The 15,200-nt window shown below is 42.7% G+C and overlaps 2 protein-coding genes across 10 annotated transcripts in view; one reads left to right on the top strand and one right to left on the bottom strand.

Moving 5' to 3' along the window:
• LOC126849903 (dexamethasone-induced Ras-related protein 1) overlaps positions 1 to 15,200 on the bottom strand; it is a 460,128-nt gene that overhangs the window by 90,878 nt on the left and 354,050 nt on the right. The gene's annotated exons all lie outside the window — the stretch shown is intronic.
• LOC126849871 (myocardin-related transcription factor B) overlaps positions 1 to 15,200 on the top strand; it is a 214,399-nt gene that overhangs the window by 103,094 nt on the left and 96,105 nt on the right. Inside the window, exon 2 of one of the 8 annotated variants that reach the window (XM_050592193.1) lies at positions 1,888 to 1,951. The exons of 6 other annotated variants lie outside the window; for them this stretch is intronic. In XM_050592193.1, coding sequence (XP_050448150.1) covers positions 1,888 to 1,951 — 64 coding nt within the window. Of the gene's footprint in view, positions 1 to 1,887; positions 1,952 to 3,848; positions 4,376 to 15,200 lie in introns of those variants that run through there. One more of the 8 variants, XM_050592196.1, reaches the window with a different exon arrangement.

Below are 15,200 nucleotides of genomic sequence, written 5' to 3'. Positions count from 1 at the left end.
GGCTTGTGTCAGAGAGAGAGAGAGAGAGAGAGAGAGAGAGAACGCAGAAAACGCCAGTATGCGCCGGCACAGAAAAGAGAGAAACGTAGAGACGCGGCGCGGTTGAGATAACGAGAGTCGGTCGCGTAAGGTAAAGAAGAGAGGAGGGGAAGGAGGGGAGGTTAAAGACAATGGGGCAGGGCAAAGGAGGAAGCCGCCTTTATTACAGAGCACGGGCCGCGATGGACAGTCAAATGGACACCTCTCCCCGACTTCTCCTTTTATCGGTCCACTTCGCTTTATTACTGTTGGCGAAACGTGCGGCCCAAATTAAACGCGTTTCATTAAAACGGAATTCGCGAATTTTTAACACTCACGCCGCCCCGTAAATCGCGCTCTCTCTTTCTCGCTCGCTCGTGCTTAATTAGAGCAAATACTCTCTCGGATCGCTTTCGCAATCGCAATGACTCGCTGCACCGAATATTTTCGAAGCATACGTTTTGAAAGCGGAGACACTGTCTCTCCTTGACTTTTCGAGCATGCTGCAATTTTGGTGATCTCAATTTTCGTTGCTGTAGATAAAAAAAAAAATAAATAAATAAATTTGAAAAATCAAGTCTCTTACGTTGTAAATTTTGACAGAGAGAAATTTGATATCCATCTTATACGAATTTTGTGTTGAAAAATTTAAATTATACATTTTAAATTTCTCTCTCCAAGCGCATTGCCAATAATTGCGAGTTGTTAGAAAGTCGAGGAATTTCTTTTATTTTCATTTCATCTGCCGTACGTCTCAGCGAGACTGCGCTTTTTTTTAAATCGACATCACGTCCCGCTTCTCTCGCGCGAGCGTGCCATAGTCGCCGATACCAATGGACGCCTTATACTCACGACTGAATCATCTGACGATTAACCTTGCCTGCCTTAATCAGCGATTAATTCCGCGGGACGAAAGTGCCGCTCTCGGCTCCTGGAAATTGGAACGGAGGGGTTGTGCGTCGTACGTGCGTCGAATCGAATCGATCGCTTTCGCGACAGAAATCGATAGTGGACCGTGTCGACATAGCTGCGATTTCGTAGAACGCGATAATATATACAGAATGAAACACAGATGTTCTAGGTAAATGATTCGTCGAGCTATAGGCCTTAACCCTTTCACGCACATGTATCTTTACTCTCGCAACATGGCTAAGGCAATGTGAGTAATGGCTGTTTTCTATGAAACAGACAGATGTAGAAGAGACGGATATAAAAGACAAATTGTCGTGTTCTTCAGATGATTAATAATAATGATTGATGTATAGAGGCGAAGAGAAATCAATGCGACTCGAGAAAGGAATGAGATTGAGTGACTATTTATTCATCTAGCCGAGTGTTTATCACGAAAATATATTCATTACGACTCTTATGAGCCTCGAAAACACTTTAGCGCGATACGAGAAAAATATGTAAGATACGTACATAATGGCGGATAAACGCTCTTAGAATGTGCATTCTTCTTACCGCTAGTTGTTACATCAGACATATACGCAGCTACGTTAGATTAAGGAAACTCGCGCGCGCGATCGTCGAATCTCACGGTTAGCGGAGACTTCTCGAGTTGAAAACCTGTACGGGCAAAAGGTTGCGAAATTAGTCGGGGAAAAAAAAAAAGAAAAAAAATGAAAAGACTCGTGCTACCGGCGATGACAAAACTTTCTTGGAAACCGCTGACCGGTGAGTCGCCTTTGCCCTCGAATTGTTGCGGCTCTTGCGAGTTTACATGAACGGAAGATTTTTAATTCTACGCATTTAAAAATTATTTTAAATTACTTTTACTTTATTTACTTTTTTCACCTAATATATAATATAAATATATTTATAATATATAATAATATATTATTATAATCAAATTTTTTTTTTTTTTAGTAAATCTTTGAGAAGACCTTGCGGATTTTCTCTTCCGAAAAATACGATAAAGTTCGGACACTCGGTATAGCTACAAATTATTTCCGCAATGTGCGTAGGGCTCTCGCCATAGTCGATAAATAAAAGAGTCGCGCAAAGCCGCTGGGAAATATTTTCGAAATCTCCCGACCCGGGCGGATCGTAAATATCGCAAATTTTATTGCGACGCGGACTTAAGGCAGGGCAGAGAGCAGCTCGCGACGTCGCCGCGAGAGAGATATCGACAATAAAAAAGTCTCGGGTGGCGCGTTACACGCGTCCCGCGTACGGATACGCGTCGTTGCGGAGCCCGTACGTCCGTTCGTTCATTGCGACTAAGGTTTATTTTATCGGCGGAAGTCGATGTGCGTATGTGCGTGTGTGTGCGCCCGCGACAGGCAGTAAAATCAAGTGCTCCAGTTTTATGGTGTCGGATACACCACCTTAACACATGTTTACGTGCGAGTCTCGTCCGCGTCTTTTTTCTCTCCTTTTCTCTCTCTCTCTCTCTCTCTCTCTCTCTTTTTCTCGGCGTGTGTCCACGCTCGGCTGGGCGTGTGAGCGGTCGAGATAAATCGCGAACCGAGTCCTTTTGACTTTTTCGCCGATAACGCAAACGCGCGCTGGACGACGACGCGACGATCGCGACGCAAAGGCTCCTTTCGATACGCGGGCTGAACGCGCGTGGATACACGCCGGCGCGTTTCCTCTTGCGCCGGCCGTTCTACTTTCACGTTATCGCGCGCCGGCGATCTTAATTCCGGAATAAATCACCGCGCCGCGCCGAAGAGAAGTCGCGAATTAATCTCGCGGTCTCGATAACGCTTCGCGCTCGAATTTCAATCCTCGTCGATTTTTCACTCTCGCGTAGATCCTGCCAGCTCCAGCATCCCTCCTCGCTGAATCCTAGCATATGATTTTTCATAACTCAGTCGGCTGAAAAGAGAGTTTATTTTTACAATAATTTATAATTGTATGTTGCAATTTGTAATATATATTAAGGTTAAAAAAATTGATATTAACTTCCTCACTCTTCATTCTTATTTTAGAATACGATAAATAAAGATAAAAAGATACGTAATTAATAAAATAAAAATAAAACAAAACTGCTTAATTGAAGTACATGTAAACCTCATATAAGTGCAGTATGACGTTATTCTCGCGCAGTGAATAGCATTTCGTATTTTTCCTTTATCTCGAGTGCGAATAGAAAAATCTCGAATGGGAGAGGAAAAAAAAAAAATATTAAATTGCCGCATTTGTGCAAAGCAGCCTCGACATTTCGACTAGACGCCTCCGATAGGAGAGAAGTCTCAAGCGTACTACGTCATCGGCCAGTTTTACACCGCTCCGTCGCTCTCGGGTCATTTTTTTTTTTTTCTACGGCGCCTTTCCACCTCCGTGAGTACACCCGATCGTCGCCCACGATCGCTAATCGGCGGCAGTTCGCGCGTGTCCGATCCTATACGATCTGGTGGACTACGTCATACAGGTGAATGCGTCGGCGTACACGGGTCCGTTCCGCGGTCGACGGCGTGGCCATAATTTGCCGCCTTACGAACAGGTATCCTTGCGCCGTGAAAATATTTTGCTAATGTCTAACGGGTGCGTCGAAAGTATCAATCGGATTCTTTTTTTCTTCATCCGAGCAATTAAGAAAAAAACGTACATAATATTTATATATATATATATATTTTTTTTTTTTCGAAGGAAACACGGGAGATTAAGCCTCGTAGAATTTAACGCATGTCTGACGCAGTTGTTTCGGTCTAAAATTATTTCTGCTCAACTGAAACTAAAAATTACGCGCAAAATAATAAAAAAATTGATAAGATTATCAAAAAGCATCTTGCGAATCCCATTCGAGCGTCTCTAGTTCGCGACATCGCGGACATCCGTTGGACGCAAATTGCGGAGGCAGTCAATCGACGGAGGTAGATGCGGAGGCAGAACCCGTCGTGTGGGTCGTCACAGAGACAGCCTCTGCCCTTCCCAGCTTCGGAAGAATCGTGCGAGAGTCGCGATCCCTCTCGGGAGGTGCCACGCGATCGCCAGTGTTTAGTGTCATTCTCGATCGTCCGCCAAACGAAAGAGAGAGAGAGAGAGAGAGGGAGGAGGGATGATAAAGTGCGTGCGTGTTGCAACGATCGGTTAATAAAATTCACGCTTCGTTACATCTCGGCTAACATTATCGCGGTAAATGAAGCGTTTAAAGGATAATGCGATTCAAACGCATCCGAGTGCGGCATTGAAGGGGAATCGACTTGGCACGGCGAGTGAGAGGCAAAAATCGAGAAAAGTCTGAATTCGTAAAGGAACGACCGCGGGAGGGGAGACGAGAGGTACACAAGAACGGCTCAAGAGAGGATCGTCCAATAGGGAGGATCGATCGGTCGAGAATGATTCGAACGGTGGGGAATATCGTCGCTGCCTACACCCAACCTACGGACGATTGCTTCAAGGTGACGAGGTATAATACCCCTGCCCCTGTCTTGAAGATCGAGAGGCGGCTTCTGTAACACGCGCCTTTCGAAATTAAGCTAGATGGATCTAGGCGCTCGAGATTTTTCAGCGTCGTCGATCGTGGATACGTCGGGGCCGCTACTACTCGGTAGCGCCCGCGTTCAGAGATAAGATCGAGACGCGTGTGGAAAGAATTCTCTCAGCTTTATCGATCGTTAATGTCGTTTATAATTTACTCTCGCGGCTGATCGACATTATTTTAATGAGCGTGCCTCTTCTAGCAATCTTCTTCCCTTATCGAATATATATTTTATACTATTTTAATTTTTATTAGCCTTTTTCTGAAAATTTTTTATATAATTTTTTATACGCGCCGATATCTAATATTTCTCTATTTTTTTAATATTTATTTTTATAATAAAAATGTATTATTTATAATTTTTGTTATAAAAATAAATATTCAGTACTTGTTTTATAATGAAAATTAAATAAATAATATAATTATATTATTTATAATTTTCATTATAAAATTCAATTAAAAAATACCTCGTAAAATTCAATTGTACTTATAATTTTTATTATAAAATATAATTACATTATTTATAATTTTCTTTTATTATAAAAATGAAATATATAATGAAACAAAATCTAAATAATTAATAAAACATGATTCAACGTGAAAATTATAATTTGGAAAATTATTCGCCAAGTTCATTAGCCGCGTAAATTGGAACTTGGTAGATTTGAACTGCGGAACCGAAAACGATCCCAGACGCGTTTCCGTGACTCTCATTAAGAAAGATTCCGCAAAAGATAGAAGGTATTCGTGTCGGGTTACATCTTAATTTTCGAATCTCCTGTCGTAATCCACGCCCATCGCGTGCCACGAGGTCGTTAAATCATTAGCAACCGCGGCCACGTGGCCGACAATCCGGGCTCCTCAGGAATATAGCGTACTGTAATTTTACCGGAGTCGAGATGTTTCGGGGAACATAGGGACGTTGCTGTCTCGTTGCACTTATTTGTCACACCATTTAATCGGTCGCTCAAAAGAAATTTTGATGTAATATCAGTCTTCAATTTTAAAAGCATAAAATATCTGCAGATGTAAAATATTGATCGTTTTTCTTTCGAGGACCGGTACTGCTTATATCGAGATATTAAATTTAAATGCCTCGTGAGCCAATGCGGTCACGTCAACCAATCACTTGTCAACGGTTACCGTTTTCATAATAAAAAAAGACTAGTTACATCTGCATATAAATCATGATGCTAATCGATATCGATCATACTCGCTCTCTCTTTCTCTCTTTCTCTCTCTCTCTCTCTCTTTCTTTCTCTGCAGCTCGTATACCTTATAAAATAAAACCGTGAAGTACGAAACCGAATAAGACTGCCATAAGGAGGTAGGAAGTGGAATACCGATCGATTTCTAAAGCGCGTTCTATGATATATTCTCGAAATATAAATAACCGGTTAAGGCAATTCGCATTTAGAAATGAGATTCTGATCGTCGGATAAATTCCATCGAATTCCCACAGCGTGACTCGTCCGTCCCAGATGTAACCTTTACGCGGAATCGTCAGGAATATCGGGAGGCTCGCATTTTCTTTAATTAGGCCCGATCACGCGATCGCGATCACATTTAAATTCGTGTACAAATATCGCTACCTTCGCTACTCGTCGTCCTCATCGTATCTTCTCCTTATTGATGTCTCGCCGTTTTGTTTTATTCTATTCGTCGCATGAATATTGATACGGTGCAATTTAACGTAACGGATAAGATCGTAAATCTCGAGCGAAATTAATTAAGGAGCCTTGAAGAAAAGAGAGTAACACGACGCGCGCGCGCGCGCGCGATCCGAATTGTACGCGCGCAGAGGAAGGCGGGGGGGGGGGCCTCTCTCATTTGCAGGGGTAATTCTGCAAATCGTAATTGAATTTCGAATCATTCGTCAAAAAAATGAATGGGCCGGCAAACGATTTTCTTCCTCGACGAAAGGCGCGGGCGGGACGAAACGCAAATTGATCGGCGCGCGTCTATCCTTTCTTACGCGCGATATAACCGCGTATTTATCGCGACATGGAAATTTGAAACACCTTGTATCGTCGATCGACACGAGATATTAAACGGACAAAACTGCAACGATTTGACGATGATTATAATTTCTAGTGTTGTACGCCGGTGGCTTTTAATCTTGCTTAGATCGCATTTCTTTCGAAAAATTTGACGTATCTGTTATTATTGTTATTATGGCGTATATATGAAAATATGTCAAACTGTCAAGCCTCCGTCCGCGCGCGCCCACGTCCCGAAGAGAGAGAGAGAGAGAGAGCATCGACAATCAATCGGATCTGCGATTGCGTATCGCGAAACGCAAATATCCGCAAGAATGATGAATTCGCGGCGCGCGGCTGTCCCATTAATTTTATTCGAACCTTCAATTATGCGGATGTGGCGTTCTCCTCATTCTGCTGTCACACCGCGGCCGCGAGAGAGTAGACGTGTGAGAGGCAATTCGCAATCGGGCAGAGATATTCCCTGTCAGACATCCGGCCGTAGCGAAAGTTTAATTTGCACCGTCCGAATTTTAATGGATCCCGACATATTGTGTCCCGCGCAGGTAATTCCTGTCGGATTTAAAGGAACCGCCTGGCACCGTCGGTGCGCGCACAACGAGACTGCTCCCGAGTCGCATCGGCAATCAAAAAATCCCGAGAGAGAGAGAGAGAGACCGACCCGGTCTTGGCTCGTTGTCGGGGCGAGATAAAGTCAATCTTCGTGGCACTTTCGGCCGCTTGCCGTTCTTACCATCTCTCGCCTCCTCGATACGTCGCTCACCGATATCGCAACATAACGCGCCGCCACTGATTTCTCTCTCGTGTCGGACTTTGTATCATTATGTGCAAACTTGAAATTTCGCGATCGAAACTCTGTCGGGAGGAAGGCGCGCAGCGAGCATTAAAAGTTAAATCTCTTTCTACTCCTCTTTTTCTCCTCCTCGCAACGAGTCCGCCGTCGTCTCGATAATCGCTCGCGCGATGTAGGTAGATATCGTCAAGAGCGATATATTCGATACATCGTAAATTCAGACGGGTAACGAGGCGACCGTCGAAAGTGACTGGAAATAAACGACAGGAGGAGAGAGAGAGAGGAGCTCGCTCTCTTCCACCCTCTTCTTTTTCATTTCCTTCTTTTCGCCTCTGCCCGAATGCTCGTGCGCTCGACGTTCGCGAACGGTCGTAAATCAAAATGCGCGACTCTCCCGAAAACTCTCCTCGCGAGAAGGCGAAACGTGAGCGGGAGAAAAGGAGCAGGAGAGTTCTCCGGAGGACGATGCCGCTCGAAAAGAAAAAGGGAGGATGCGGGAGTAGCGCGAAAGAGGATCGGAAGCGACGTTCCCGCGGGATAAATCATGGACGGTGTAAATTAAAGCGGACTGCCTTACCACCGTCTTGGCCGTATCTCCTTTTCTTTCTTTCTTTCTTTCTTTCTTTTTTTTTTTTCTTTTTCATGTGACTTATCGAGCGAGATGCCGAGTCCACGAATTCTCGAAAGTGTCGCGCGGTCGTGATAAATAAAATCGCGCTTCGGACAAATTGTATCGGCGTTACAAGCTGCTCCAGACAGTTACGAAGGAGAAAGATTAAAGCGAGAAATACGAGCTATGCTTAATTCAATTAGCAGGCGGAGACACAACGACGCAAACGGAATAAGACAGGAGAAAAGACTTGAGCCTCGACGATTTCTTGGACAGAATGGGTCCAAACGATCCGGCTTTGAGATTCTATAGGAAATTTAATTCTGAAGAAAAAGTTTCCGATAAACATCGCAAAATATTTCCTTAAAAAGTTTGCGCCCAAAAGCCTCTCATTTTATACTTTTGAAGTTGAATCTTATACATTTTTACAAGATCAATCAGAAAAAGTATTCGGTATTTTTTTAATAAAAAATATTTTTTTATTTAACAACAAAAATTGAGATAATTAAATTATTTTTTAAATTAGATTAAAATAATTATAGCACGTTTTGAAATAATCACTTTCAAAGGTATACAAAAAAAAAGTGTTTTTTCTCTGCTGATCGATGGCTATCCTCTTCCTCTGGTGATTGATTTAAACGATGCTAATTTTTCTGACAGTCTGTATTTCATTTCATATTTTAATGGGAATGGGAAAGCAAATCTTCTCACGCGATCGTAGATACTCTCCGTGCTTTAAGCCAAACGACACACTCGAACGCGACGATGTCTTCTCGTGGCTGTTTATCCTGCTCCTTCTTTGCACGATTATTATCGATTTGAGTAGCGACATTTCTCGAATGCTTTCGCGATTCCCACAAGTCTTATCTAATTTTTTACGAATACTATATTTTTTAACTCATCTTAACTTCGTCGGTATAAAAGTGTGAAAGATATAAAACTCGCATTGTGATTTTTTTTTTTTTTTTAATAATGAAAAGGTGACAGTGAAGAAGTTAATCAATACATCGCCGCTTAAAAAAAAAAAAATCCATCGATTCTTAAATGCCACGGCGAGCGCGCCCATACAAAGAGATCGCAAGAACAAAGATCAAAGCAAGTCGCGCATCTGCATTCCGACGGTATAAGGCCGATTGTAACTTACCTAGGTCTGACTGCGCACATGCAGGTGTCTCTAATTGGTTATTTATAAGCGATTCTTATAAGTCGGCGCTGATTTACTGCGCTTAGCGGCACGCGCAGATGGATTTTACACGAGCCAATTACAATCGGCACGATTATCTTAGTCATCATCGGTCACTTGATCTGAGGAGATCTGCGGAGGTTCGGGATGGTTGTCCGCGTCGAAGATCCTTCGCGCTAAATGGACATGTCGTCCTCGATGATAAGGTCGCGATACGCTTTCGGAATCATTCGAGGAAATTTAAAATTAATCTTAACAATTATATGCTCCAACTTTCTTGCTTTCGATTTATCTTTAGATATATCTAAGCACAGGTAATTTCACGAAGTTCAACTCTCTTCGTGTTACAGAAAAATGTATCAAATGTCAATCGGCGTAATCGTGAAATTTTTGGCTATTAATTTTCCAGTAATACATAAAATGGTAAACCCATCGATAAGGATCGATCGAAATTACACGGCGGTGTTTCGTTCGCCGAGCTTAGATCACGCATCCTCGCAGTCGCGCTAAATTGCTAAATGATGGTCAAGAGTCTCTCTCTTTAGGAGAGACCTTAGAAAGTCTACGACATCCTGACCGAGAATCGTCGTCCGGCGTGCTTTACGGCGTGCTTCGACGTTTCCGACGTGGAGGATCGTTGTCGTTGGCGGTAGCGCAAAAAGTCGAGTGATTTAATGGAAATGCGTTCCCACGCACACGCGCATCTTCCCGCGTGTTCCGCGTCGCTCTTTTTTCACGCTCGTCCCTCGCTCGACTCGCGCGTTTCGCATGCGATTTTTGTCTATTCCATATTCCGGCTTATACGTAAGTCGCGTTATGTGCAAGCTTAAAGAACATTTGCCGTTATACTGTAAATATACTTAGGGGAGATTTATTTCACATTTATTTCAGTAAGGTCAAGTGGAATAATCGAGTTCGCCGAGTGAAAAATGTACAATATATTTTAATATTAAACTCTTGACGGTTATATATTGTAATATCCGTTAAAAATAATAAAGGATAATAATTTTATAAATAAATCGGAAAAAATTGTTCTTTCAATGACGCAGCTATTAATTTTTCCTTCGTCATTGGAAGATGTTGAGCTATTCTACTTATCCGCATTTCAATAACCATAATTTATCTCGCGCTTTCTTACCGCGTATTTGTCAATCGATTGAATACAATCTTTCTGATCGATCGCGAGGGAATCTCTCGTTTATAATTCTCTCTTGAATGTATCTGAGAAGCGGCGTTTTCATTCATCGATAATCGATTATTATATCCTAACGGGAAACAACGCATATTCTGAGGATAAGAGAAGAGATGAATGAAATGCAGGACGTGCTCCGTTACGATCGATAATACGATCGATAAATAATCATTTTAGCGGTTACAAAGGCGTTTTATCATATCTCGATCTACGCGTTACTTTCTCAATTCATCTAAATTCGATTAGCGTGCGCATCGCGCGCAACATTAAATAATGATTAAATATTAAGTGACTGACGTAGCTAGTGAGAGATGTAATCTCAGTGATAATATCGTCAGTTCAATTAGAAGACGATTATCGACTTATCGACGCTGGTAGTTGAACCGGTATCGGATCGATTTCACAAACGGAGATTAAATTTGAATTTTGATCGCACGTGCGTTATCACAAATTATCGACGATTTGGTCTATTGTTCGAATACTCGTTTCTAATTGCGGTCAGCGAAACGGCCTGTAATTGTGCGTGACCATTTGCTGAAGAAACAGGAAGCGATAAATTACCTAAACTTGTTCACTTATTCCCATGCCGGGCCCTCGGAAAGCCTGCAATTTTCTATTAGTATTATAATTAAATCAGAAGTCAATCTTCAACATGTAAGATGAAGTATCAGATGATATTTCTTTGTCTCTGCGAAAAACAAAAAAAAAATTATAATAACAAAGAAAGTAATTTATTAATTTTTTTTTTATTTAAAATTCATAAAAAAAATTATTGTTTTCTTTAAATAATAATCTTAAGTATCCTTTTTGCCTTCTGATGATTTTCAAGCTCTTTTAAAATATTTGACGCAAAGTTGTTCTCTCTCTCTTTCTCTCCTTTGTAAAGAGAAATTTTACATAATAATGAAAATGATTGTACTGGAGATAACGAAAAAGAAATCTTTTCCACGTTTCGGCGGATCGAAGTTGACTTTACGAGGCAACCACATGTTGTATTTCATAAAAAGACAATTCCACGCTTGACAGAAGTAACGGTGCCATGCCGAAGGGCCCGCTGAGACGTCGCGGTAAAAAGAACGGGGATTCTTCGAAGATTAAAGGATCGTCGTTCGAGTAACTGCGACGATGCTCATCAAGACTCGCCTTGAAGTCGTCGATTCCTCGGACAGTAATCGAGCCAGTTACCGGTCATTGAATGACGTATAACAACATTAAGGATAACTTATAAGCAACTTGAGCGCATCTATTGTCACCTGTGACTTTCCGCATTAGTAATTCACGTCCCGCCACGTAGAAAAAGAGAAATGTCATTCAACTTTTGTTAGCATAAATTAGCCCATAGCTGTCATATAGCGTATCGATTGAAATTCGCATGGCTTGCGAAATTTTTTGACATATTTAATTTCTTATTCAATGAACATCAGACTTGAAGCTGCATTGCGTTTATATGTTGCGAAGCGGGAATTACAATACAATCTTAATTCTTTAATTCTCTTTTGATTCTGCGAACTTTTTAATCGATGCCGTGAAATAGTTTTGCGGTCAAGGAAGAAAGAAGAGTGATGCTTGATTCGCACGCGAATCGGATTCACGGTGATGATATTATTAAAGGATCCACCCGAGGAGTGGATGGGCGCCATCAAAAGGACTAATGAATCGCGTCTTGTCCGAATTCGAAAGTCCTCGGAGACAGAATAAAGCGCCTCCTTGTCGGCACGCCGAGATCGGTTCTCGAGGCTCACTTTCCAGAGTCGGCGAGCTTGGGCGCTCAAGAGAGAGAGAGAGAAAAAGAGGGAAAGAGAGAGTGAGAGAGAGAGAGAGAGAAGGGCACAAGAGAGCCGCTGATCAATAGCTATTGGTCGGCGGGGAGCCGTCGTGTCGCCGGCGCGGTGGCGATGTCGTCAATTTTTTTATTACGAGTCCGGACACGAACGCAGGCGCGCACGCACACATGCCCGAAGGAGCTGCCTCGAAGGAGAGTTCCTTCACATCGGATTTCACAGATCGCGATCCCCGCTGACTCGGTTGTCTCTCGGGCTGTATTATATGTCGATTGGTACTTTGTATCTATCAAATGCTATCGCGCGCGACCGGATCAACAACATGCAATTAAAAATGATCTAAGTGATGGAAAATGCGAGAGTTTAAAATAATAAAAAAAATTTGAATATAATAGAAAGAAAATTAATAAACTTTGATATGAAGTCAGTTTTTTTATTTTTCTTTTTTTTTTTTTATTTCGAAAAGTAAATGCATATTTTCGTATACTTTATAAAAATATATAATCTGAAATATTCTTCTAAAAATTTGTTTAATTTAACAACAAAGAGAATCTAAGTATGAAATAACATTTAGAACATTTTCTAACGCACACGCATAATTTCACTTCGTATTTTACTGAACATTAGGAGAAACAAGTTTGCCGTCTATAATTCTATCCGACTATTATAATATCTCTTTCGGAAGCTATTAGAACGGCTTGCTGGACGTGTACTTCATCATAGATCTACCTTCTAACAAGCGTTGTGTGTATACGTCCTGCCGAGTGCCTTAATCCCCGTTCTTCCTCGCCTCCTTCGGGAACAATAGCCGCTCCGGCAAGGGAGTTAATCTACATACGCAAATTCCAACGATAGATCTTAAACGGCGAGAGAGAAGGCGGCTGCGTATTGCGGGACGTACACGCGTACGTCTTCAACAATAGGTTCCATTTCGCCGCCCTGGCCGGCATCCCCCTGAAGGAAGGACAATAAGCGCGGCTTGATGGTTATTGTACCTAGTCGAGTTTGTGCCGAGGGGAATCGACGCGAGAGAAGTCGACGCCCTGTAGAGGATAATGAACAGCTTCTTGAGCTTTAAACAATTTCGAAGTTGTCGGGCAGCGCTAAAAATATTCCATATAATAAAAAAAGAAAATATTTTTACGCTGCTTCTGTGATAGCTTTAAAATTATTTTCAAATTTCTTTAAACCTTGTTAGAATTATTAAAGTCAGGCCTATCCTAGGGCAATCTCGTAATGTCATTCTCCGGTCACGGGCTCGCGAGCGCGTCGAGATTTTTTGCCAGGTGTGTTCACCCATCTCAAGAGGCGCAGGGGGAGAGAAAAGCATTTCCCTCGCCTTTAGCCGCGGCGCGCGGTGACCGTAGGTCGAGGATAGCGCAACGACCTTAGAGGTCGATGCACTTCTCCTCGTGTACAATCGGTCTCGAGGCGGCGCGGCGCGGCGCGGCGTGGCGTCAAAACAAGACCGGCTGACGTGCCGGTTCGCGTCCTCGTAAGCTGGTGGGAAACGGTTCCCACCGTCTAGTCATCCGGGTGCTCTTGTGACGCAAGGGGGAAAAGCGGGCAGACTCCTCTCCTGGCCATTTTCCATATCTCCTTTCCAGCTCCTCATCATTCTCTTCCTTGCGCGAGTATCCGCGCGATTCTCGGAAATTCGCGGAGGCGCAGCGCTGTCTGGTCGAGTCTAGGATCCAACTCGTCTGCGTCTATCTCCGTGGGTACAAATACCCACGGAGATGCCGTGAAGAGGGTGAGAAACAGAGATGAGGAGGAGGGAGAGGAAGCAATGATGGTAGAAGAGGTGATGAGGATAAAGCGGGACGGAGAGAGAGAGAGAGACGGTGAGGAACGAGTAAAACCAGGCTGACTCGTTACCTTGCCGCATAGAAGAGAAGATATCTACGGTATAGAAGAGAGGAGTCGCTTCTAAGTAGCTACGTGATCAGCGATAATAACGCGAGTTGGAAACGTGGAAGATCGTATACTTCCTAGCCGCTCCGACTCGCCTCTCTTCCCCCATCCTCTTTTTCACATCGGGAGCGTGTGTACGGAGTTGTATATCGCCGGTTGTTTGGATTCGCGCTACAATTGACGCAGTGCCGACTAGAGTAGGAGGTTTAGGTCCCATCGTAGGTGCCCCGAGAGCATGCATTCCCAATTCCCGGAAACGACAAGGTAACGGCCATAGCGTTGCTTCGCGTTCCACCTGCTCTTCTTCTCCTTCTTTTTCTTCTTCGTCGTCGATGTCGATCCGCGCTCTCGCGATAAAGCGCAGAACGCGACGCACTTTTACGCAGATTTACGATGTTACGAAACGTGTAAGAGGGAAAGAGAGAGGATCGACGTTCAATATCAACGATCTGCATTATTAATTGAATCGTTGAGCGAAATGGCACACGTGAATAAAAAAAATAATATTTTATTTTTGAGAGTATTTTTTTTCTTTTTAGAATTATAAAAAAATTGTATTAATAAAAATGGTTAAACATTATATAAGATACTTTTATAAAAGGCTCGATATTTAAAATGCCATTGAATAAGGAACGAACTAGAGATTTCGAAAATGTATAATTCCCCTCTTTCTTCCTCGTAATATTTCTTAGCGTTATATAGTATTAATCTGTCTAGAGGATAATTATAGACTCGCGATGAATCAATGGAACGTTGGGATAGTGATTAGCAACTCGACGAGAAACGAATTCTCGAAGCTACCGATTTCTCGATCTTAATCCCGATATACGCAACGAACCAGAGAGATTACCCATCCTGTTCATTAATTCGGACAACTCGTTAATGTGAAGGAACGATGCTCGCGCTAAATGAATTTCAGCGATCCGTTTCGTGAAACACATCCCGGCACATATACATATATATATATATATATATATATATATATATATATATATATATATATATATATATAACATTGGCCTGCGGCAAATTGACGTCAATCAAAAGCTCATGGGGATTAGACACGGTTAAACAAATCCTTCCCCGATTATTCTCGGTATGCGTTAAATACATTCAACCCGCGGCGAAGTGTCGGTGTCGCCGACTGCATTCTCCGCGCCGAGGAACCAGTCCTGACAAGAATCCCGGTCCCGGTTGATCGGCGGAGCTGGAGTGCTATCCGGGGCCTCTCGGGCCGGTATTTCCAGCTTATATTGGAACGGTTAGGTTTCCGATACAAT

The sequence above is a fragment of the Cataglyphis hispanica genome, chromosome 5, assembly GCF_021464435.1.
Source record: "Cataglyphis hispanica isolate Lineage 1 chromosome 5, ULB_Chis1_1.0, whole genome shotgun sequence".
NCBI lineage: Eukaryota > Metazoa > Arthropoda > Insecta > Hymenoptera > Formicidae > Cataglyphis > Cataglyphis hispanica.
The sequence above is the reverse complement of the archived record's forward strand: the minus strand, read 5'-3'. Positions and strand labels throughout refer to the sequence as shown.